The 24,359-nt window shown below is 45.9% G+C and overlaps 2 protein-coding genes and 1 pseudogene across 6 annotated transcripts in view; 1 reads left to right on the forward strand and 2 right to left on the reverse strand.

Moving 5' to 3' along the window:
• Window positions 1-718, reverse strand: part of FNBP1 (formin binding protein 1) — a 91,618-nt gene extending 90,900 nt beyond the window's left edge. The window contains exon 1 of the mRNA XM_014447045.2: window positions 535-718. Within this exon, the coding sequence (XP_014302531.1) occupies window positions 535-558 (24 nt within the window). The 5' untranslated portion in view covers window positions 559-718. The remainder of the gene's footprint in view (window positions 1-534) is intronic.
• A 9,000-nt stretch (window positions 719-9,718) lies between these two features.
• Window positions 9,719-24,359, forward strand: part of GPR107 (G protein-coupled receptor 107) — a 57,363-nt gene continuing 42,722 nt past the window's right edge. For 2 of the 5 annotated variants that reach the window (XM_023745948.1, XM_023745950.1), the window contains exons 1-5: window positions 9,720-9,902; window positions 21,027-21,143; window positions 21,409-21,459; window positions 21,707-21,786; window positions 22,948-23,093. In XM_023745948.1, the coding sequence (XP_023601716.1) occupies window positions 9,762-9,902; window positions 21,027-21,143; window positions 21,409-21,459; window positions 21,707-21,786; window positions 22,948-23,093 (535 nt within the window). In that variant the 5' untranslated portion in view covers window positions 9,720-9,761. Of the gene's footprint in view, window positions 9,903-21,026; window positions 21,144-21,408; window positions 21,460-21,706; window positions 21,787-22,947; window positions 23,094-24,359 lie in introns of all 5 variants that reach the window. The other 3 variants (XM_023745949.1, XM_023745951.1, XR_002826741.1) reach the window with 2 other exon arrangements.
• LOC102434360 lies at window positions 14,001-14,612 on the reverse strand (annotated as a pseudogene).

Genomic DNA, 24,359 nt, shown 5'->3' on the forward strand with positions numbered 1-24,359 from the left:
CCTTCTGCATGGCACTGTTCTCATATAGACCAATTGCCTCACCACACACGCACTTGGGTCGTCCGGCCCTGCAGAGGTCGCCTCCCCCACCTAAAGCAGCCTCCGGTCTGCCCGCACTTAGCCGCAGATGAACAGAGACGTAGAATCTTGGGGGGTGGGACTCCCTGGTAAAGGACCGCGTTCCCCCAAACCGGAGGCTTCCCCGCTTCCCTTCGAGGCAGTGTCCGGGGCGCGCCCGCCGCTCACACGAGTGTCTAAGGTTCAACCCCCCACGCTCCGCGGGCCTCCGGCCGCCGGGACCCCGACCCACGCCCCCAGATCAGGCCGCCGGGGGCACCCCCACCCGCTCCCCCCGCCTGGCTCGCGCGTCCTGCTCAGGCGGAGGCCCACGAGGGGCACCCGGCCCCGCGCCTCCCTCAGGCCGCGGGGACCCCGACCGCGCGCCTTCGCCTCCCGGGCCGGCCCGGCCCGCGTGCCCTGCCCCGGCGCGCCAGGCACCGTCCCCGCAGCCCGCGGGCCCGGCCCCGCACTTACCCAGAGCTCGGTGCCCCAGCTCATGGTGCAGGGGGCGGGAAGGGGCGCGCCGCGCGGCGGGCGCGGCTCTCCGGTCCCCCTCTCCGGCGATCCCTTCGCCCCTCGAGATCCCCCGCGATCGAGGAAAGCCCGGCCCCGCGCCCGCCGCCGCCTTCTCCGCCTCACAGCTCCTTCGCCGGGTCCCCGCGGCGGCTCCTCCTCCCGGTCGCTCCTAAGAAAAATGGCCCGAGGAAGCGACAGCCCCGGCAGCCGCAGCGCCCGACCGCCCCACACCCGGGAGTGAGGGAAGGAAAGGGACGGCCGGCGAAAGGCCGGCTCAGGTATGACCCCCGGTCCGCCGCCCATGGGCGAGAGAAGGGGCCTTCCTGAAATTTCGCGTATGCGCCTTGGTCAACTTACACCATGAACCCCGCGGGAGTAACCAAGAGCCTTGGGGTCCGGAAGGACGCGGAAGGAGTGTCCCCGCCGATTTTTAAAAATTACTTATGAGCCACCGCGCTCCGCTCTGGGGCCACAGGTCTTCGGACAGAGCGGCCCCTGTTAACTGACGGTGCCCTGCGGGGCCTCAGGCTGCTCCTCTGCGCGGAGCTCCGCTTCGCACTTGCCGGTGCTTTTCCCCCCGGCAGCCATGCACGCCGACCTGGGTTCGCCCGGGATGCGCTTCCCGCACCGCCCGGGCAGCGCGGAGCCGGGGAGCCTAGGAGCCCTGCGCCGTGGGGTCCGGCACAGTGATGTCTGCGCGCAGTGCAGATAGGGACGTCGAGTCGAGAGCGACCGAGTAGCTTCGAGTGGCTGGGGCGGTAATCCAGGGGCGCACAACCAGTGATTTCTAATCTGAAACCAGTGGTTTCCAACCAGTTCAGCCAAGAAACGCTGAGACGTGAAATCGCGTTGCAGCTTCGTGGGTAAAAACAGAGGCCCTGGGTCCACAGACAAGTGTTTGGTTCCAACCCAGCTTCCCGCACGCACTGGCTGGGGGGCCGGGGACCAGGGCTCCACCTCTCCAGCCGCGCAGAGCCCCCGCCTGCCAAACGGAGGTAGCGCACCGTCTCCGCGGGTGAAGGCGAGGACCAAGATTAGCACCTAGTCCCAGGCCTGTGCTGGTAAACGGCGAGCTCGTTCTTAAGTAGACACTGACTCCTTCTCCCTGTATCCCAAAGACCTACACAAACATTCTCGACAAGCTGCGGAGAATTACTGGAGCTCCAGCTCTTTCCCCCGAATCACTAGGCCCTCTCTACCTCACTTAACGCTCTGACTTTCCTGGGTAACTCTGGACTCCTAAAATGCGTCCCATTCTAGAAATATTTCACGAGGCATCTTCCGGATACCTACCTCCCCCCGCCCCCCTCCTGCAACCAGTTTGTCATTCTCTACCATGAAAGGGTGGAGCTGAAAAACTTGTAGATAAACCTCCGGGCCTACTTCCTTGGTTGGACAGAGAATACATGTAATCTGTCAAAACTGTTTGCGTCTGTCTTTTGTAAGTTTCCTCCAACCCCCTCGTGTTTTTTTTCACTGTGCGTGTTTAAATGTTTTGCTCTCACTGTTACCAGGTCTGGGAACTCTTTACTCCAGAGACTGCGAGATATAAAATAATCAGAACGGCCAGCCACCTACCTCCCAAGCGGATTAACAGTGAGGGTGAGTTGGAGGGGTTAGAAATTCAAAACCCTGCAGAGTTTAGTTTGCTATCTGGAAACTGTTAAGTGAAAAAAGCAGGCTGTCTATGACCTAATACAATGATCCAATCTCTCAACTGAGTTCTTGGAGACTTCAGAAACAGTGACCACTTGTAAAATTTGCTAATCAGGAGGAAAACAACCTGCTGATCTAAAGAAGAAAAAGAAAAGGAGGAATGGCCAGCAGAAGTGAAAGAGAGACCACATTAAGACGAAAACCTTTTAAGATGAGTAAGCAGGAAGTACTTACAGAAACCCATTAAAAGCCACAGCAGCAGACATATGGAACTGGGCTAATTATACCACATTGCAAACATCTAACTTCATTAAGTTTGGGTGGCAACTCGAAAAGATTTGAATAGTCAGAATCTTTAAAAAATAAAGGAGAAAGACACCACTGATCTTGAAACAATGGAAACAAACCGGGCTTGGGATTAAGAGAAATAAGCCAGCGGAGAAAACGATAAATACAGCACAGTACTACTTAGGAAGAACTGGATCTATTCACTTTTCCTAATAAGAGGGAGTGATTCCAAGACAAGGAATAACCACGATTGAGAAATTACTGTGACCTGACCTGCTTAGGAATCGGTTTTCACAAGAGGGATTCTAAACCCTGTCCACGTAAATGCTGGGGTGACCAGGGGTCAGGCTGGGCTGTGTACCCCTGCTTCACGTCAGTAACATCTACCAAGCACTGATTCACAAGGTTACGATCTTGGTGGGAGACGACGGAAATTTCCACGGAATAATCCCGTCACCTGGACATGATTGGCACTGGAAGAAGGTGTCTGGATAGGCTGCTCCGGTGCTAGAGCAGTAGTTCTCAACCTTGGCTGCACATTAGAATCACCTGGGAATCTTTTTAAAATCCTGATGTCTGGGCCTCATCCTCCGGAAATTCTGTTTCTTTGTTACTAATGTAGTGGCCCCACCCCATAACAAAGAAACAGAATTTCCGGAGGATGAGGCCTAGAAATCAGGATTTTAAAAAGATTCCCAGGTGATTCTAATGCGCAGCCAAGGTTGAGAACCACTGTGTTAGAGGCAAACAAATCTATTAGGGCTTTTTTGGCCATTGTAATGGTGCTTGCAATTAATAAACACCCAATTCAGGGGCTGTCACAGGCAGGTTTTGTAATTGTTAAACTGGGATCTTAGTGTTCTACTACTTTTTAGGTGTGTTCCCTTCCGAAAGTTACCTAAACCCTCTGCGTGCGCCTCAGTTTCCTTGTTCATAAAACGGGGACCTCATAGACTGTTATGAGGCTGAAATGAGGGAGCTGGTGGGGACACAGGCTTTGGTGTTAGCTAGATTTAGATAGCTATGTAGAGCTTTGGTTGAATTATTTTTCTGCTTTAATCTTCAGTTCCCTCTATAAAATGGAAATACTACTACTTACTTCAAAGGTTACTGCAAAAACGAAAAGAAAAAAAAACCCATGCAAAATGCTTAGCACAGAGGGCATACGTATTGGTTCCCTTTCCCTTCCTCTTGTTTTCTGGAGGATTTTTACTATGGCATCAAGGAAATCAGTCCTTTAAGCACCTTTGATGCAGCAAGACAGCTTGATTAAACTACAATTGATCGTTGTCTATTGGTGAAGTATTATTCCTATTGAAATTCTCAGGATTTTTTTTTTTCAAATAGCTTCCATCAGTTTCAGCTTAAAATTTCCCATTTGTTCAGCATTCAAACTACTTACTAAGGACCCAAGAAAGCCGTCAAGTGGAAAAAGTTGGAGTGGGATAAAAGTAGGAACTCTGTGGAGGAGAATTTTAAAACTGCAACCAATTTTTGCGCCTGATAATGGACTTCCCCTGAAGGTCTATGAAGATGTGCACAAGATCAGGAAAACCCAGCTGTCCCGTGGCTGAACAAGTTACAGAATAGGGGAAGTCAATTTAACTTTTTCCCCAACCCCCAGGATTGGAGATGTGTCAGGGCCGAGCCTTTCCATGAAGCTCACTCTCTGCAAGAAAATGCCATGGGCTTCCCCCAGGCTGCCAGAAATGACATTTCTAGTCAAAGAATGAAAGTGACATTTGACTTCTAAATGTTTTGCCAGGGCCTGGCTGGTGTGGCTCGGTTGAGCGACGTCCCATGAATCAAAAGGTCACCAGTTTGTTTCCAGTCAGAGCACATACCCGGGTTGCAGGTTTGAGCCCCCGTTGGGGCGTTGGGGTGCATACAGGAGGCAACCGATCAACTGATAAGTGTTCCTCTCTCCTTCCTCCCTTCCTCTCTCCTTCTAAAATCAATAAAAATGTATATTTTAAATTAAATAAATAAAAATAAATGTATTGCCAGGCTCCAATTTGATCTCTAGTCTCCTATACTGTCTTTATAGAGGTTTGGGTTTGAAATATCAACTCTTTTGATAAGAAAACAAATAGCAATTATACCTTATTACAACTGGAGAATATTAACCCATTAATTACTTAAAATATGCCAAATATTATTAATCACATTAGGTCCAAACTACAAATTCTGCTACTAGTGGCAACCTTTGGTGGATCCTGCAAAGTTAGAGGAAATAGCAAAAAAATAAATGCACTTGACTAAAGAGAACAAGGCTGAAAGCCAGGTTTAGGAGAACAGTTTTTCCAGCCCCTCCAGGCCTTTTTAGCCAGTACCTTACAGTTTAAAGCCCCTTTGAAAATGTTGCCAAGGACAAGCAGGCATAACTTGTTCTGTTACTCAACATGTCTGTTTCCAGGTACAGTATCATAAGTATGCAAATAATCTTTTCTTGAAACAGATCATGCATCTAAACAGAATTACCAACATAGCAGTTTTCACAGAATTTGAAAACTGTCTATTGCCGGAAGCCGGTCCATCCTTGCTGCTTGACACAGTCGCTGCAGGAAAGAAACATATGCAAAGCATATGTTTCAAGGGACCTGGCATATATAGCATATTGTTCTTAATATGTTTGCTCTCCTTAGCGCCATGTGTTTTAACCAAGGTCACCTCTCCGAGAAAGGTTGTTTCCCCAGGTGGGGATTTTTCCCTGAGGTTAGGGAGGGGATACGACCCCCTAACTAAGTACCAGGCGGGTAGTTAATCACTTTAACTACAAACAATCACGCTTAAGCTACATAATCTTTACTCCCTGGAATGGAGATAAGAAACGCCCTAACCTTTGCAATAGAAATTGACAGGATTAAAATCGACTGGTATAAATACAGATATAACAAGAAAATAAACATCAGATCCTGACCAGAACTTGACTGGAGATCCCGACCAGAACTTTGGCTGGAGGTCCTGACTAGGCTGCTGATCAACTGAAGGCTGTCTCCATGTCATTCCTTCTTCGCCGACTCCGTCCACACCTTTGGGGACCCCTGGACCTGCTGTGGTTGGACCCCAGCAGTCTATAAAGTACGTCATTTTAAGTCTCTGTATAATTAGTGTTCCCGTTTTGATTTCTCTCAATTTCAAACTAATGACCGGCACAACCAAGTCCCTGAGAAGCTATACCTCCTAAACCTCGCAGATATCACTGGTATGTAACTTTGTAAAACTCACATAATGATTTCTAAGTGAAAAGAAGCAAGGAATAAGAACCAGCTTTAAGCCCTTAAAATTTGTTTTCCAGAAACTAAAAGACAGAAGTCTTCTATTTTATAAACTATTTAAGTGTTTGATCACTATTATATTATTAAATGAAATTAAGACTATTCCTGGTCATTCCGTTTTTAAAAGCCTATTATTACATTCAAATTTAAAACAAGGGATTCTCAAAAATGGTACTTCACTTAAAAAGTAAACAATATTTCAAAGCATTTCAAACTGCCTTTAAAAATGAAACTGCACTTAAAAACCACCTTTCCCTTTAACAACCAGTTTCATCCTGAAGTGAGAACCAGTTAACTGTCTTTGGTATTTCTCCTGATACATAAAAGAAAGGATCACATTCCTAGCATGTTCTTTCAAACTGCTGATTTTTAAAATGCTTTCTGGAAAATTTCTCTACAATTTCATTTGCTAACACATTAGTTACTCAGATTCTGGGCTTTTAACTTTTTGAAAAAATTAAAATGATAAGAACTAGAAAGCCATGGTATAGTGTGAGAAGCACAGGTCCAACTCTGAAGCAGCTGAGGCTCCAGTCCTGGTTGCTAAAGGTGCCTGCCAAAAATTATGCCACTATGCCCTGGCCTGTTTGGCTCAGTGGATAGAGTGTTGGCCTGCGGACTAAAGGGTCCCGGGTTCGATCCCCAGTGGGGGGCGTGCAGGAGGCAGCCAATCAATGATTCTCTCTCATCATTATGTTTCTATCTCTCTCTCCCTCCTTCTCTGAAATCAATAAAGATATATTAAAAAAATTTACGCCACTGCATGTGTGGTCTTGAGCCAGTCATTGAAGTCCCTCGGATTTGCTTTCATAGCTGTTGAACAAGGTAGAAGGATCTGTTGGTTGTCTAGGGACCCTTCCAGCCTAATATGCAAATGATTTTTCTGCAACAATGCAGGACAGATTAAGTACTGGGCTTTGTGGGCGGGTCCTGAATGAGAGTTCTATCTGGGTCATTGATAAAAATCAGCAACACACCCTTGAATTAATGAATCTAACCAAGTCTCATCTTTTAAAAAGAAGTATCTTACAAGGTTTTTGTGATGTTAAACCACACAATCCTATTTTATATATTAAAAGCCTAGGTGGCGTCACACCCTTGAGTGACGCTGCCACAAGATGGCTGTGTGTACAGCGGAGGCGGGGGCCTGGTGGCCGCTCTGCGTGGTGAGGCCTGGAGGTCCCGAGGCTCTGCACTGACGGGGTAGGCTGGTTCCGGCATCTCCACTGCCTGGCGTGGAGGAGGCAGGTCCCAGCAGAGGAGGCGGGTCACAGCAAGGGAGGGCAGTTGGGGGCAATCAGGTCGCCAGCCAAGGTGGGTGCCAGCGGGGGGGGGGGGGGCGGGAGGGGGGCCCATCGCCCCACCTGCCGGTCGCCCCACAGATGGCCCCGATTGCCGGCCAGGCCTAGGGACCCTACCTTATATATTGGGAATAGTCTCTTAGATTTAAAAATTAAAACCTGGCAAGGCTACTCTAACACTGAAAAAAACAGGATGATACAGCGATGACATGCATGGACTCTGGCTTGCACATTTTGTGGTCAGCCCTGATTCTGACACTTATAACTGTGTGACAAAGCCAATTACTTAACTTCTCTCTGCTTCAGTTTTTTTCACCCATAAGATGGGGAAAATGGTACTACTGCCTCAGAAGGGTCATATTATGTACTACTTTTTATAATCAGGGCAAAAAAATGTAGCTGCCCACACAACAGCAAGATGCCTTTCACCTGTATGAAAAGTATGGTCACTGGTGCATGCAGCGTCCCGGATTGTGAGAGGGATATCCGACTGCCGGTTTAGGCCCGACATCCCTTGAGGGGTCCCGGATTGCGAGAGGACACAGGCTGGGCGGAGGAACCCCGCCCCCCCACCCGTGCACAAATTTCGTGCACCGGGCCTCTAGTGTATATATAAAGTACCAGCAGAATACTTGGTAACCTTAATCACTCAATAAATATATTTAACTATGATTATCTTGCTGTGTGGATTCACAAAATAAGTTTGTCTGTAAAATGGGGTAGTAAGGTCAGATGAAAATTCTGTTCAAAGATGAAAGATTACATATTAGTAATATATGGTCAAAGACCAGAGGTTGGAGAAAGAACGGATACTCTTCACCACCTACCACCTAGTAAACATTGCGTTTCTATCTTCCTGGAGCCACATTCGTGCCCTACTTTTGTCCTGGCAGAGGGTGTGACAGGACTTGTACATTACCGTGTTGTTGTTTTTTACTCAAGGGAAGAATTCATAGATTCACGACTTTACTAAGATTGCACACAGGTAGCCCTAACCGGTTTGGCTCAGTGGATAGAGCGTCAGCCTGTGGACCGAAAGGTCCCAGGTTCGATTCTGGTCAAGGGTATGTACCTTGGTTGTGGGCACATCTCCAGTAAGGGGTGTGCAGGAGGCGGCTGATGTTTCTCTCCCATTGATGTTTCTAAATCTCTGTCCCTCTCCCTTCCTCTCTGTAAAAAATCAATAAAATATATTTTTTTAAAAAAGACTGCACACAGCTAAAAGATTTAGGTTCCTTCCTTTCTCTCGCCCTCCACCCCTACCTATTCTGTATTTTCCCAACTGGTATTTTTTTTTTTTTTACTTGAGTGCAGCACTTTAGCTCCATTAAAACATATGTTAATTTCAGTTCCTATTTCCAGTTAAAAATTTTTAAGAATCTGATTCTATCATAAAACACACTAATACACTGACAGTCACCCAGTACTGGGATTCTGGGTGGTTTTTATTTTCTCCTCTTTAGCTTAAATGACTTCACACAAAGAGCAAGCATTACTTGTGTGGCAAGCTGAAAAAAAAATCTAAAAACTAAACAAAGTTGGCTAGTCTATTAGCAACTTTAATAAGCATGTTCTTCTATATACCTACTTAATAAAAATGGTGAGAGGAGGGAACCAACTACTGAATCTTTCCATTCCTTCCACTGGCCGGGTGGCTGGGTGGGTTGGAGCCTCCTCCTGTACAAGAAAGGATACAGATTCTATTCCTGGTCAGAGCACATTCCCAGGTCCTGGGTTTCTCTCTCACATGATATTTCTCTTCCATCCCCCATCCCACCCCCATTCTCCTCTCTCTAAAATTAGTAAACATCTAGGATGAGGATAAAAAGAAAAAGGATCTCTCCATAAATTCCACAGGTTAAAAGCAAAGAAAGTTTGCACACAGAATTAAGAGAAAAATGTTGACACTGACTCTAGTGGTCGGATGAAACAGCATGAAGCAACATAAAATAGTAGTTAAAGGTTGCCGTGTGGTTCTCAGCCAACCTGGGGCAAATGACTTCATTTTTCAGAGGCTCAGTTTGCTTACCTGTAAAGTGGGGATAACACCTACCGCCTACCTCATTAGACTGTTCGGAGGATTAAATGCAATAATGCCTACAAAAGGCCTAACCAAGTACCTGATAAGGGCTTCTTAATAAATCGTATTACTGCAACCATTTCGTTTGAAATTTGAGTGTGAAGTGCCTCCAAAAAATAACAATCAAGGGACTTCTAACAAGCCAGGAACTTGGCATTTCCCCCCGAGTCAATGCCGCCTGTGAAATCAGTCCAATGAACCACCAGGCAAGGTGCCTCGGCCGCTTTAAGAGATCCCCACCCTCGGAGAGCCGGGTTCCCCCGCGGTCCGGGGCTCGCAGGTCCAGGTCGCTTTCAAAGCTCGGCGGGAGGTAGGTGCGGTCCGGTTGTTCCCATGACAACCGCCCTGGGTCCTCCTGGAGGTCCCACCTCTTCTAGCTAAACCGAAATCCGCACCGGGAAAGCCGACTGAACGGCCCCCGGGCGCCTGACCCGGCCCCGCATTCCAGCAGGAGAGCCACCGGCACCGCGCCGGAGGCCGCCGCGCCCCGCCCCCTACTTCCAGGCCCTTCCGGCGGCCGCTGCCCTTTAACCCCGGAAGTGCTCGGAGGGAGCGGAAGCAGCTGGTGATGCTGGAACAAACATGGCTGCCCCGGCGCCCCTCGGCCCCTCGGGCTCCCGCTGTCCTCGGCTCGTCGCGGGCCTCCGGTGGCTTCCGCTACTGGGGCTGCTGCAGCTGCTGGTGGAGCCCGGCCTGGGCCGCGTCCACCACCTGGCGCTGAAGGTAAGGCCGGGCGGGGCTGGGCCGGGCCGGGGGGCGGAGGCAGAGGCCGCTCCCCCCGGCTGGAGGCAACTTTGGCGGGGGGGGAGGCTCTGAGCAATTGCCCCCCCCCCCGCTTACCCACCGGCGCGGCCTCTCTGTGGGGAGGTCTGTTGGGAGCTGGGGAATGGCGCGGGTCCTCGCGCCGTCTGGGAGGGGCAGGGAGACGCTGGCGGACCGGGGAAGGGGCGGAACTGCGGCGAGACTCTGCGGACCCGGAAGGCCGCGCTTGCAACCCCCGTTGGCGTCCCGAGGTCCCCGCTGACAGCAGCCTGCTCTTCTTCCTGCAGCTTTTACCCCCGGCTTGACTTGTCCGCGGCCCTCGCTTTTCCATCCCCTTGTGCCTGGCGGTTAGAAGGTACCCGGAATCTTAGTCGCAGTTTCCGGGTTCGGCTCAGGGCGCTCTCTGGACTGATCCAAGTGGAGGAGGGATTTTCAAGTTTCGCCTGAAATATAGGACCGAGAACTTAAAACTATGTCTCTAATGCGAGAACCTGTCTTGTCCGTCGCTCCTGTCATGTCTGTCTAGGGAAGAGGTTTCTGCTCGTCCTAGAATGATCCCTGGGACCTTGCTTCGTAACTCACAACTCAAAGTTATGGAAGGCTAAAAGGTGCCTCCAGGCGGCTCGGCAGGTTAATCTATCTGGACAATAGGAAACTTAATTATGACCCTAAGCCTTGTACGTGATTTTCATAATACGCAGTTGTGTAAGAAGTTGTGGGATTGTAGAAAACTTGTCTTAAACACGTTCTATTTGTGAACGTAGAGTTTAAGGAATACAGAATCTGCTAAAAAGCATGGCCATACTTTGGGTTTGTAAATAAAAATTATCTTGATCGAAATGGTTTTCAGCCGCAGGGAGTTAGGTGAGTTTTTCTTCTTCTTCTTTTAATCAGTTAGGTGAATCTTGACTCCCTTTGAGAATATGCTAAAAGTTATAGAACCTTTCCCCCAGAAAAGTGCAGGTAACTGCTTAGACGAAACTTCCTTGGAATTTCTAGGGCTTTTTAATCCTGCTGAAGCTTATCTAAAGGCCCTGTCCCTCAAGCTTATGACTCCCAAATTCAGAACTCCTGATCTTAATTTTTTTTAAGTGTTTTTATTTATTTCAGAGAGAGAGGAAGGGAGAGGGATAAAGGAGTAGAAGCGGCCATGCCTACACTTTGATTTTGGACTTCTAGCCTCCAGAACTGTGAGAGCCTAACTTTCTGTTGTTTTAAAGCAACCCAGTCTGGGGGTATTCGTTACAGCAGCCCTAGGAAACTAATACAACATATATTCAACTTCGCTTCAAAGCGCTGCCTTCGTAGTAACATGGTATTACTTTGTTTTTTGAGTAGTAACTTTTAGAGAATACCTTAGCAATGTAGTGATGTTTGTAAGTAGATAAATCAGATATCTCTTTGTAAAAACACTCCAGAAGCACTGCCCATAGATCGGGATCCACCTGATCACACTGGCCTTAGGTGCAGTGCCTGCGGCTCCACTGCACACACTGCGTTGTGAATTTTAGCCCCCCCCCAAAAAAATATCTGAAAAGTTTTGGGAAATTAAATTATCACTGCTATGCCTCATCTCAAGCCCACTGACTGTTAGCTGGTCCATCCTGGTAAACCTCAAATGCCTCCTTGGCATGTCTCCAAAACTGATCAGTACGTAAAATTAATGTTTGCTACAGATGGGGGTCTTCTGAGTGTGCTGTGTCTGTGCAGAGTTAGAAAAGGTTGCAGTGTGCCGCTGCAGCAGTATGAGGTCAAGCCCAGCATCTTGGCCTTGTGAGCATGGAGGAGCTCGGTCAGGACAGCCCACAGCTCACCCAGGGCAACTCGGAGTGAAGATAGGAAGAGAGCTGGGAGAGTGGCCCTGGGGTAGATGCTGTTGACACACTCCGTGTTGTGTTAAATCTTGCGTCCCTCTTAAGTATGCCACCAGAATTCTAGTATGCATATGCGATTGCTCTGTGTACAGAAAGGCTGGGACCACCAGTCCAGTGACAACTGCTCTGGGCTCACGTGGGGAAAATGAGGTGTCCTACAGAATCAATTTTAAATGCTAAATAGTAGATGGTTTTTTGTTTGTTTGTTTGTTTTTTAACATCAATGATGAGAGAGAATCATTGATGGGCTGCCTCCTGCACGCCCCACACAGGGGGTTGAACCCGCAACCCGGGCATGTGCCCTGACCGGGAATCGAACCTGCAACCTCTTGGTCCTTGGGGCAACATTCAACCACTGAGCCACGCCGGCCGGGCAGTAGATGGTTTTCATTCATTGGCTCCTCATAGCGGCCCCTTGAGAAAAATGCTGTTATCCCTGGTTTATAAATTTGAAAAACAGAACTTGGGTTACATAAGAGGAGGAGGCCGACTTTGAACCTGGCATCCGTGCTCTTTGCATTCGGCCACTTATCCTGGCTGAGCAGCCCTCGGTGCCTGTTCAAGAGGCCAGCCCTGATTGCCAGGACCCCAGACTTCTGTGTTTGCATTTTCTTTCAGGCTTTTTGTAATTCTATCCTCATATGCTTAAGCTGTCATATTTTTGTTGTCTAAGAGAATTTGACCCTATTCATTTTGTGAATTGCTCTCTATATACAATGATCCAAGAAATTAAATATTAAGCTTCCTTGGTAGTGTCTCCTACCATGAATAGTAGGCAGTCAGTAAATGGTAGGTGGTATTATTCTTGTTGTGTTCCTGTGTTAGTGAGGAACTGATCATGGATGCCTAAAGGTACTTTTGCTTACTGAGGTCACAACCATGGATGCTATTCGAAGCTACGCAGATACTTTTTAATTGAGCTGGCTGTGTGAGATAGCAGAGAGAATGGCCAGCTCCTTCCTTCTCCTGTGGCTGCTGCGTCTCTGTTCCAGCGGGTTGTGGCTGCATTGGAATGTGGCCTAGACGTGCTGGGTCTTGTGGTGTTATGTTTTTGTTTTTGAAAGAAAAGCTATAGCCCAGCTGGCGTGGCTCAGTGGTTGAGCTTCAACCTATGAACCAGGAGGTCAGGGTTTGGTTGCCAATCAGGGCATATGCCTAGGTTGTGGGCTCAATCCCCAGTGTGGGGTGTGCAGGAGGCATCTGATCAATGATTCTCTCTCATCATTGACGTTTCTATCTCTCTCCCTCTCCCTTCCTCTCTGAAATCAATAAAAATCTCTTTAAAAAATAAAGAGAAAAACTAGAAATTTAGGCTTTTATGTGAAGTTAGCCAGAAATTAATTCAAATTAAAAAACAAAAACAAAACACTGTTGGCCCCATCTAAACATTCATGTACCAGTACAGTCTGTGGACTGCCAGTTGGGTGAACTTTAAAATAAGGAAGTGGCCAGGTATGTGACCTTCAGCTAGTTCAGTTAAGAGTGACCACACTTAGCCCTGGCCGAGTAGCTCAGTTGGTTCGAGAGGCGTCCCCACACAGCAAGGTTGAGGGTTCTATCCCTGGTCAAGACACATGCAAGATTTAATCAATGAAGGCATAAATAAGTGCAACAACAAACTGATTTCTCTTTCTCCCTCCTTCTCTCTAAAATCAATAAATAAAATTTAAAAGAGCGACCATATTTATTTTCTGAAGTTCCGTTTATGAGAAAAATTGAAGTATCATTACTCCACTTGCTTTATGTTTTAAAGTAATTTTTTTAAATTTTGTTTTATTGCTTAAAGTATTACATATGTCTCCTTTTTTCTTTCCCCCTTGACATTCCCCCGGCCTCCCCTAACCCCCAGTGTCTTGTGTCCATTGGTTATGCTTATATGCATGCATACAAGTCCTTCGTTTGATCTCTTACCCCCCCCTCACCCCCCAACCCTCCCCAGCCTTCCTGCTGTAGTTTGACAGTCTGTTCGATGCTGCTCTGCCTCTGTATCTATTTTTGTTCATCAGTTTATAATGCTCTTTATTATCCATAAATGAATGAGGTCATGTGGTATTTTTCTTTCATTGACTGGCTTATTTCACTTAGCATAATGCTCTCCAGCTCCATCCATGCTGTTGCAAATGGTAAGAGTTCCTTCTTTTTTACAGCAGCATAGTATTCCATTGTGTAGATGTACCACAGTTTTGGTTGCCAACGGCACTTTATTTTTTCTTTTCAACATCCTGTTCTGCAGCTTCTTTGGCTCTTTTTGCCCTGATGCCAAAGCCGGGCATTGGCACGGGCCAGGCGAAGACTGGCAAAAGCCTTGAAGTTCTCCTCCTCCTCTGTGATGACCCTGGCTTTCTCCTTCTTGTAGACATTCCGGATGGGCATGACTGGTCCGCTCAGCTGGGTGGCCAATTTGAGTTCTTCAGCAGAACTGTCTCCCTTCTTGGGGGCCGAAGGCTTCCTGGGGAAGAGGATGGGCTTGGAGCGGTACTCCGTCAGCCACACGTTGGCCTGCAGGGACCCACCGAGATCCCAGTGGTCCAGGCCACCTTTTTGTGGCTGCCAGCCGCCCTTAACCCTTCCAAGCTGAAGGGTGGTTCCTGGCGGTGGGGCATCTCACTATGGGTCGGATGGGTCAGAGGGGGATGCGGCGCTTTGGCTTGCTTTGGCTTGCCTGGCCTTGCGTCTGCGGACTGGTTAAACCACGTGGCAACGTGCCGCTGCCGGTCCTTGTGGAAGTGGGGCTTTAGGATCATGCCATTTCGGCTGGGCACCATGGCTGCTGCCTACGGGCCTTCTCCCAAGGAGAACGGCCTGTTTTAAAGTAATTTAATGTGAAATTGTTTAGGGAGTTAAAGCAAAAGTATGTATGTTCTGCTGTTTAGTTAAGAGCAGACTTGTCAGTGTAAAACAACTATTTTGAAACTAAGGAAAAAGGAGAAAATGTGCCAAAATTGTAGTTGTCTTGAGGGATTTTTTCTTTCATCTCCAGATCAGACCTTTCTTCTGAGCTTTGGGCAAGTGTATCCAACTGCCGACTCTGCATTTCCTCGTAGGCGTTGCATAAGCACCTAAGAAACAACTCACCCTTCCACTCCCTTCACTCTCAGCCTATATACTCGTCTAGATTGTCTGAGTAACTGTGTGTTCTTCACTTCTCATAGATGGGTGTTCTAAGTAGCTCCCCCCTCCCCCCACCCCAATCCATCCCCTGCTCTGTCGTCACCTGAACTCGTTGGTCCAGGCCATCCTTGTATCTCATGGACCAGTGCAGTCTCCTCACACTTGTGTCCCAGAATTCCTCCAGCTCACACTTTGCTTTGTAGCTGAAGTATCTGCCTAAGAGCCCAATCCCGTCATGTCACTTTCCTTTGAACCCATCAGAGGCACCCTTTCCCCCTTAAGGGGGAGCTCACAGTCCTTAATGACGCCGCCAGTCTATCTGTGAGCAGCCTCTTCTCTAGTCTCATTGCCCTTCCTTTCTTTAGTTTCTTAGTTCATAGTGTGCAGCTTGGTGAATTTTTTTTTACAACCATGTAACCAGTACCTAGCTCAAGAAACAGGACATTACTAGCACCCCAGAACCCCCACCTCCAGTACTCCCTTCTGGTCACCAGAAGTGCTGAAATAGCCAACACAGATCTAAATGAGGAGGAGAGAGGTCTTGCCTTACCCGGTTTCATAACAATAAGCCATATAATACTTCAGGCTGATTGGTGGGACAGAATAGGAAGCACATATAGAAACTCATCTTAATGAGAACATGATGTGCAATAGAGGCGGCATCATAGAGCAGTGGAAGTTAGGACAGGTTGCTCGGAAGGGAGTGGAGGGCGGGTGAGGAGTGCAGTCACTTCCATGCTTCTCTTATTTGGAATGGTGACATGATACCTGAAAGTGGACATGGGGCGTGAGTTAGGTGAGGGTCCTGCATGTATTACTGGCAAATAGTAATACTTAAACAAAAAGATCGATTTTTGGTAATTATTTGTTAGAAATGTAGAAAATATAAAAAAAATAGAAAATTATTACCACTCCAATGGTACTAATCTTTTCATAGTTTGGTGGATTTATTTCAGACCTTTTATAAATAAATAAATGTAAATATTTAGCTTTTAATTTTTAATTTTTTTTTTTTTTTTACAAATTTAGCTCTTACTGTATATCGTTTGGATTCTGCTCTTTGCGTTTAATATTTTGTCCAGCTTTATTGAGGTGTAACTGTATATCGTTTGGATTCTGCTCTTTGCATTTAATATTTTGTCCAGCTTTATTGAGGTGTAATTGACAAATAAAAATTGCATGTATTTAAGATATACAATGTGATAGTTTGATATACATATACATGGTGAAATTATTACCACAATTAAGCCAATTGACATATCATCACCTCACATAGCTACCTTTTTGTGTGTGAACAATTAAGATTTCTCTAAGCAAATTTAAAGTAAACAACAACACAGCATTGTTAACTGTAGTCAGTATGCTGTATGTTAGATCTGAGAAATTACCCTGCATATCTGAAACGTTATACCCTTTGACCAGCATCTCTCCATGCCCTCCACCATCCTCTTCCACCCCCTGCTCCTGGTAACCACCATTCTATTCTCTGCTTCAGGAACAATTTTAAATTCCACATGCAGTATTTACCTTTCTGTGTCTGGCTTATTTCACTTAGACAGTTTCATCCATGTTGTCAAAAAGGATAAGATTTCCTTCTTTTTAAGGCTGAATAATAATCCAGTGTGTGTGTGTGTGTGTGTGTGTGTGTGTGTATTTCTTATTCATCCCGTGACAACTACTTAGGTTGTTTTCATATCTTGGCTATTGTGAATAATGCTGCAATGAACATGGGGGTGCAGCTATTTCTTTGAGATAGTGATTTTATTTCCTTTGGATGTTTGCCCAGAAGTGGGATAGCTGGACCATATGGTAGTTCTATTTTTAATTTTTTGAGGAACCCGCATACTGTTTTCCATACCAGCTGTTCCAATTTACATTTCCATCAACAGTGTAGAAGGGTTCCCTTTTCTCCACATCCTCATCAATTCTTGTCTTTTGACAGTAACCATTGTAACAGGTATGAGGTGCATTTCCCTCCTGATGAGGGATGTTGAGCATCTTTTCACATACCTGTTGGTCATTTATATGTCTTTTGAGAAATGTCTATTCAGATCCTGTGTCCATTTTAAAGTCACGTCATTTGTTTTCTTGCTGTTGAGTTGTTCGAGTTCCTTATGTGTTTTGGATATTAACCCCTTATCAGATATATGGTTTGCAAATATTTTTCTCATTCTGTAGATTGCCTTTTCACTGTGTTACTGTAATTGTTTCCTTTGCTGTGCAGAAGCTTTTCAGTTTGATGCAATCCCATTTTTCTATTTTTGCTGTGTTACCTGTGCCTTTGTTTTCTATCCAAAAAAATCATTACTCGAACCAATGTCAAGAAGGCAGTTCCCCTGGGATGGCAGCTCCAACTCCACTTTTAAGTGGCTCCAGTTATATTATTATTATTTTAAAAAATATTTTTATTGATTTCAGAGAGGAAAGAAGAGGGAGAGAGATAAACATCCATGGTGAGAGAGAATCATGGATCGGCTGCCTCCTGCAAGTCCCCACTGGGGACCGATCCCACAACCCAGGCATGTGCCCTTGACAGGAATCAAACCTGGGGCCTTTCAGTTCAGAGGCCGATGCTCTACCCACTGAGCCAGACCGGCCAGGGCTCCAGTTATATTATTTTTCATATGTCCTAAGACATCCATCCTATGTAGTTGAATTAGTTTCTTTTCTGTACATCTAAGATAGCAGTAGCCATGTAACACCCTTGGGAGAATTGAGAAAATAGTCACTCAGATCCCTTTCTGTAGGGGCTAATCACTCTCACAGTCCTGAGGAAGGTCAGGAACCTTAGCTTTTCTGGCTTTTATGCTCTCGCAGCTCCCTGATGCCTCTCAGCAAATGACTTCTATTATCTTAGCTGGCTTTTCTGCTTTTCCCTGGGAGTGCTAATTTGCTGCAAGTTACTCCATCCTACCAGGAAGTGGAAGTCTGGCCAACATGCTTTAAATGCATAGCTGGGCTCCTAGGAAAATAAGGAAAATGCCCAGGGGCCAAAAATTAAAAATTAAAAAGGTGGCAAGAAGGAGCTGACGCTCCAGTGGGTAAAAGAACACAAGTCAGGGCTGCCCTGAAGCATGGCAGAAACTTGGACCCTAGAGTCTTAGATTTTAACAACTGGTGAGGAGGAGGAGGAGCCAAAGCCTTAGAACGAGGCAGGAGTGGAGCTAGAACTGTGTCCCTGTCCTCAGCCCTGAATATGGGACTCTCGAAGAGCTATGTTGCTTGAATGGAAGAGTGGGCTAGAAAATGAAATGGCAGGAAGATGTATGTACCAGCTGTGTGTGGAGGTGGGAGGGGTGGTTTCTGGTTGTTCTGCTGAAGATCTGTTCCATGGCCTTGCCTAGGCCGTTGGTGTTTGCAGTTAGACCAGCGGTTCTCAACCTTCCTAATGCCGCGACTCTTTAATACAGTTCCTCATGTTGTGGTGACCCCCAATTTCATTGTTACAAATTGAACTTAATTAAAGCACAGTGATTAATCACAGAAACAATATGTAATTATATATGTGTTTTCTGATGGTCTTAGGCGACTCCTGTGAAAGGGTCGTTCGACCCCTCAAAGGGGTCACGACCCACAGGTTGAGAACCGCTGAGTTAGACTGTCTCTGATATCCAGAAGATCCAGGTCTAGGAATGAGTAATTACCACTCACACAAAGAAACAGCCTGCTGTGAACATCAGCAGAGACAAGGACAAAGAGCAGAATTAGACCCCAGACACCTCAGTATGTTGTAAAAGAGCTATATTTAAAATGGAAAGAAACAAAGGATGAAATTTAAAAATACGAGCAAGAAGCAAAACCACTATCAAAAAAGACTATCAGATTTGAGGAAGAACCAAATGTAAGTTTTAGAAAAGTGCTTAGCATTTAGGAATTACATAATAACTGTTAGCTTCTTGCAAACTTAGCGAAGGCGATTTGATTTAGGCCGGTAATTCTCAATGTGAAACTCATGGCTTTCTTTGTAGAGTCTTCACTGATACTGTTACGGGCCCAGGGTCCGCTTGCCCAACACTTCAAAAGGCCAAAACTCAAAACATCAGAGTCTGGAGGAAGGAAAAGCTTATTGATGGAGAAGGTGCCAATCAAGAAGATGGAGGCCCTAGTAGTTCCTCAAATCCATCTTAAGGAAGTACAGAGTTTAGGCTTCTTTTATGTCAAGGGAAGGGGAAATGGGAAGGAGCTGTTTTTGTAAAAACTAAAGCCCCAAGCAGAATCCCTCTAATGATTAGTATGTCTCAAGCAAGACCTACTAGCCTGAGGGCCATGGGAGCAGCACAGGCCCAACAAGATGGGGTCCCAGAGACCGAGCATTTCAGCCTGTTAACAATACCATGGTTCTGTTGGCCTTCTCAGTTGAAAAATAATATCACTTAGGTCAGTGGTTCTCAACCTTCTGGCCCTTTAATACAGTTCCTCATGTTGTGACCCAACCATAAAATTATTTTTGTTGCTACTTCATAACTGTAATTTTGCTACTGTTATGAATCGTAATGTAAATATCTGATATGCGGGATGGTCTTAGGTGACCCCTGTGAAAGGGTCGGTCGACCCCCCAAAGGGGTCACGACCCACAGGTTGAGAACCGCTGGCTTAGGTGCTTCCTCACCAGAAAGGATTTATTCAGGAAAAAGAAAGGGTTGCAGCCCCATGCATGCAGACATGGCAGGCCACATGCACACTTGGCCTTTGTGCCAAGATGGAGGGGTATTTATAGAAGGGAAAAGAAAGTTAAGGGAAGGAGAACCAAGGAGCTGTATTATAAACAATTCTTCCCTTAGGGGTCTCTCAATTACTAGCGTGGGAGAACTTCCACATAAGCCCTAACTCCTCCTGTAGACCCTCCTGACTGACTGTTTGCCTAAAGTTCCAGTTAGTCTTTATCAGCCTTAAAATTTATTGACTTAGTTGGGATTGAAATCACCCCTTTGAGACAATTTCAAGCAAGCGTGCGAGGCATTTGCCCAGGTCGTTCGGTTTCAACAAACCTCAGGATTATCCTGTGTCCAAAAGATCCTGTCTCCACCTGACAAGTTCGTGGGATTCCTTCTGCTTATAAGGCTTTGTTTCCTGAAACCCATCATATATAGCATAACTTTTAGATTCAAATGAACCTATGTAAAAAAAATGAATGACAGATTAGAAAAGTAATGTGCAGGTGTGCCCGGTCAGCCTGCAGTGGGAGGAGCCAGTTGCACACAATTTATAAGCAGGTTTATAAAAACGTATCCTTAGAGCAGCTTTGGCTACTTCCCCCTCCCCCCGCCCCATCCCCTTCAGCATGTTTTTCTTTTTTTTTTTTTTTTTTAATATATTTTATTGATTTTTTACAGAGAGGAAGGGAGAGAAACAGAGAGATAGAAACATCGATGAGAGAGAAACATCGATCAGCTGCCTCCTGCACATCTCCCACTGGGGATGTGCCCGCAACCCAGGTACATGCCCTTGACCGGAATCGAACCTGGGACCCCTCAGTCCGCAGACCGACGCTCTATCCACTGAGCCAAACCGGTTTTGGCCTGCATGTTTTTCTTCATGTGTTTTTTGTTGATTTTGGAGAGAGAGGAAGGGATGCGGGGGGAGAAACATCAATCATTGAATCCCAGACCTTTTGGTCAGTGAGGCGACACTCTAACTGCTGAAAAAAACTGGCCAGGGTGAACTGGTGACCTTTTGGTGCATGGGACAACACTCAACCAATTGAGCCACACCAGCCAGGGCCAGTATGTTTTTGGAGTGCCTACTAGATGCTGGGCCTTGGACTAGCAGGCAGTATGTGAGGATGACTAAAACATTGTTCCTCCTTCCCTGGAATTCACATTCCAACTGACCACCTAGTCAGGACTGTTAGAAATGTGTCAAAATGAATTGCATCCATTATGTGCTTCCTTCTGCAAAACTGTTGATATCTTACGCATTCCTGATGAGTCATCTTCAGCTTTGAAACAAGATCAGGTACCACATCTGTATATTTTCCTAAGTATATGGAAACATTGGTTAGCTAGCAGGAAACTAGACTAGTTTTTCAAGCAAACGAATAGGTTAAATAATCAAGTTAACTTCTCCCTATTACTAATTTCACCTCTGCAAATCTTTTTAGGATGACGTGAGGCATAAGGTTCATCTAAACACCTTTGGATTCTTCAAGAATGGGAGCATGGTGGTTACTGTCAACAGCCTTTCAGTGACGGAAGGAGCCACAGACAAGGACCTGACTGTGAGTGCCTCCCCGGACAGCAAGGGCTGACCTTTCTCTGTTTCTTAGCTGAAAGCTTTGCCCCATACCTGGGTGAGAAGTGTCAGAATATGGAGAAAATAAACTTGTGAACAGGCATCAGATAATTTTATTGTTAACATTTAAATTGTAATTCTTGAATAATTTTAGTAATTAGTGATTCTTCTTGCAAATGAATGCCATGAAAACCGAGAGGAGGCCAGGCCATCATGTGGGCATTTACCTCTACGCTCTTTACCCCTCTTAGATTGGATTCAGCCTCGACCGTTCCAAGAATGACGGATTTTCTTCTTCCCTGGTGAGCATTGAATGCGTGACTGACCACACTCTTCACTGCAGCTCAGGACACCCGTGGGAGCACTGCTTTTGTTGGTGGGCTTTTTTCTTGAGGTGGTGGCTGCCGGGACTCCCGGGTATCAGTACACCCACGGTTGTGTTGTTTGCAGTGGAGGGTGGGCCCCTTGTTTGTCTTGTCCCTGAAAACGTTTTTTCCTTGTTCTAGTGTGAATGAATAAGGTGATTATAATTGGGTCTTCCTTTCTTAGGATGAAGATGTGAATTACTGTATTTTCAGGAAACAGTTTGTCTCTGTCCCCCTTCTAATCCTAAACTTCTCCAGAAGTGAGTAAGTAATTCTAATAATTCCTTCAGTAAAACCCTAGAGTAAAGTTGGGGGGAATTTGGTCATTAAGCTAACATTCACTGAGTATCTACCATTTGCCAAAGACTGTGCTGAGTGCTGGAGATTAAACACAGGGCGAGGGAGACAGCGGCCATCCCAGTGATCACAGCAAAGCAGAGAGGTGGGCCAGAGAGACTGATGTGGGAGAGAGGGAAGGTTTCAGGTAACGGGCCCACCCCACCTTCTAGTGCGGAGACTTCACCAGTGAACAAGAAAGGGAAGAACATTTCCCACGTAAATGCCAAGGCAGAATAGCACGAAGTGGTGTGGCGTGTTCCGTAAAGTGGGTTCTTACTCCCATCTCAGGAAGGGAGGGACAGGAAGGCTTCTCCCCAGGCAGAACTAGAAGTGCTTCCCTTCAGCTGGATCGTCCAGTTTAGGTCCGGTGTCACTCCGGCTTGGAAATTCACTGGCCCTTGTGCAGGGCGGGTAACAGCAGTGGGGGCTGTTCAGGAGGGAGAAGGGAGGAGATGCGTTCTAGGCGTGCCGCTCCAAGTTCCCTAGATTTCACTTGAACATTTCATTGTTCTTTTTAAAATATATTTTTATTGATTTCAGAGAGAGAGAGAGAGAGAGAGAGAGATATAGTAACATCAATGATGAGAGAGAATCATTGATTGGCTGCCTCCTGCACGCCCCCTACTGGGGATTGAGCCTGTAACCTTAGGCATGTGCCCTGAATGGAAATCGAACCATGACCTCCTGGTTCATAGGTCAGTTCTCAACCACTGAGCCACCGCAGCCAGGCCATTTCATTGGTTTTATCTCATTCTGTTCCCCTTGTACACCAATTTATTGACCATATCACAGATACTTAGTGGGAAAGAATGTACATCAGAATTGCGTGATTGCCAAGAATTTCAGCCCTGGGGGGGAGGCTGCCTGGATCCTCGCCAGCTCCTTACTAGCTCACTGCTCTTGGGCAAGGTGTTTACCCTTCCTGAGCCTCCATTTCAGCATCTGTAAGATGCAGGTGATAGAAACTACATTGTAGGATTACATGACATAATGAATCTAGAGCTTGAAGCCGTGCCTAATGTACAACACTTAAAGGTCCATAAGCATTACCTTGAACTTTCCCCCTTCTATCTTATTTGACTGTAGAGTGAAAGTAAAATCTCCACCAGAAGCTGGTACCCAGTTACCAAAGATCATCTTCAGCAACGATGAGAAAGTCCTTGGCCAGAGCCAGGAGGCTGGTGTCCCCCCGGTTTCCGCAGGCAGCCAGACTGAGACGAGACGAGGTAAAGGTGAGGTGGAGCTAGCCTTTCCGTCCCTGCCCGGCTTGGTCGATTCTTTTTGGTTCCTAAGTAAAAACAAACATGATCTAACCATTATTTTATGGTAAAATATATAATCATTAAAGAAAAGTGGAAATACGGAGAAGGTAGAGAAAGAAAAGTCATTTCTCCTTACCGGTACACCCAGTGTTAAAATTTTAGTAATTGATGTTTTACCTAAGGTTGTTTCTTAAGTGGAGAACATTTAAAATTCACAGTTACAAGTACCACTTTAAGCATCCCTGTTCACTTAAAGATATTTTATACTTATCACATATCCGTTAAATGGGTAGTATACTTTACTCAACCTCTCCCTTTAAGGAGGCATATTTTCATTTTGATGCTATTATAAATATTGCTGCATTGGACTTCTTTGTTCGTAAAACTTTTTTCAGATATAGAACTTTCTTTAGGATGGGTTCCCAGAATTGGAATACCTGATTCAAAGGGTCTGAATACGTCTGTTGATGCATATTTTTAGTTCCTTTCCAAATGAGTTGTGTGGGTTTATCTACTCCTATCAGAAAACAGGTGGGAATAGTGCCCATATCACCATGTCCTAGCCAGTACTGTGTGTGTGAATGTTAGTGAAAGGCAGAAGGGCATTGTTTTTGTGTTCGCTGTTATTAGGTTGCACTTTTTTCCTAAGTTGACTAACCAATTTATATTTACCACCTCTTTTATTAACTGTCAGGTTTGTCTTTAAAAGCAAATTAATATTTATTGCATTTTATTTATTAATAAATATTAGTAATATTTATTGTATTTACACTTTTTTTTTACTTTGTCAAAACTCTAACCCAAATTAGAAGACCTGCAGAAAGACTGCATTTGTGTGATGGTGTGGTTTAATGTCTGCACCGTCCCCTCATCCCGGTTCCTCATGCACAGTGACCATTTCCTGAGCAGGAAGTACTCTTCCTTCTTTTTCTTCTGAAACCCTCTCCCTTCCTGCAGGGAGTTGGGGATTCTGCCTTCCTCATGAAGAGTATCTTAAGTAAAAATAAGGCCCAGGTGCCCTCTTTGTTCCATGAAAGAAGCCATTAGCAATCTTAACACTTCTTGCTAGGCTGTTAATTTTTCCATGTATGTAAATAGATCTCATATACATTTATTTCAAACAGTGACCTGTTTTCAAACATAATTACCTAGATAGTTAGAAAAGTCAGGCCATGTGGCATCTCTGGCAGTAACATACACTAGATTATCAGATGAGTTCCCTGTTGGTACTGAATA

This window comes from Myotis lucifugus, unplaced genomic scaffold, assembly GCF_000147115.1.
Source record: "Myotis lucifugus unplaced genomic scaffold, Myoluc2.0 scaffold_605, whole genome shotgun sequence".
In the NCBI taxonomy this organism is placed as follows: Eukaryota; Metazoa; Chordata; class Mammalia; order Chiroptera; family Vespertilionidae; genus Myotis; species Myotis lucifugus.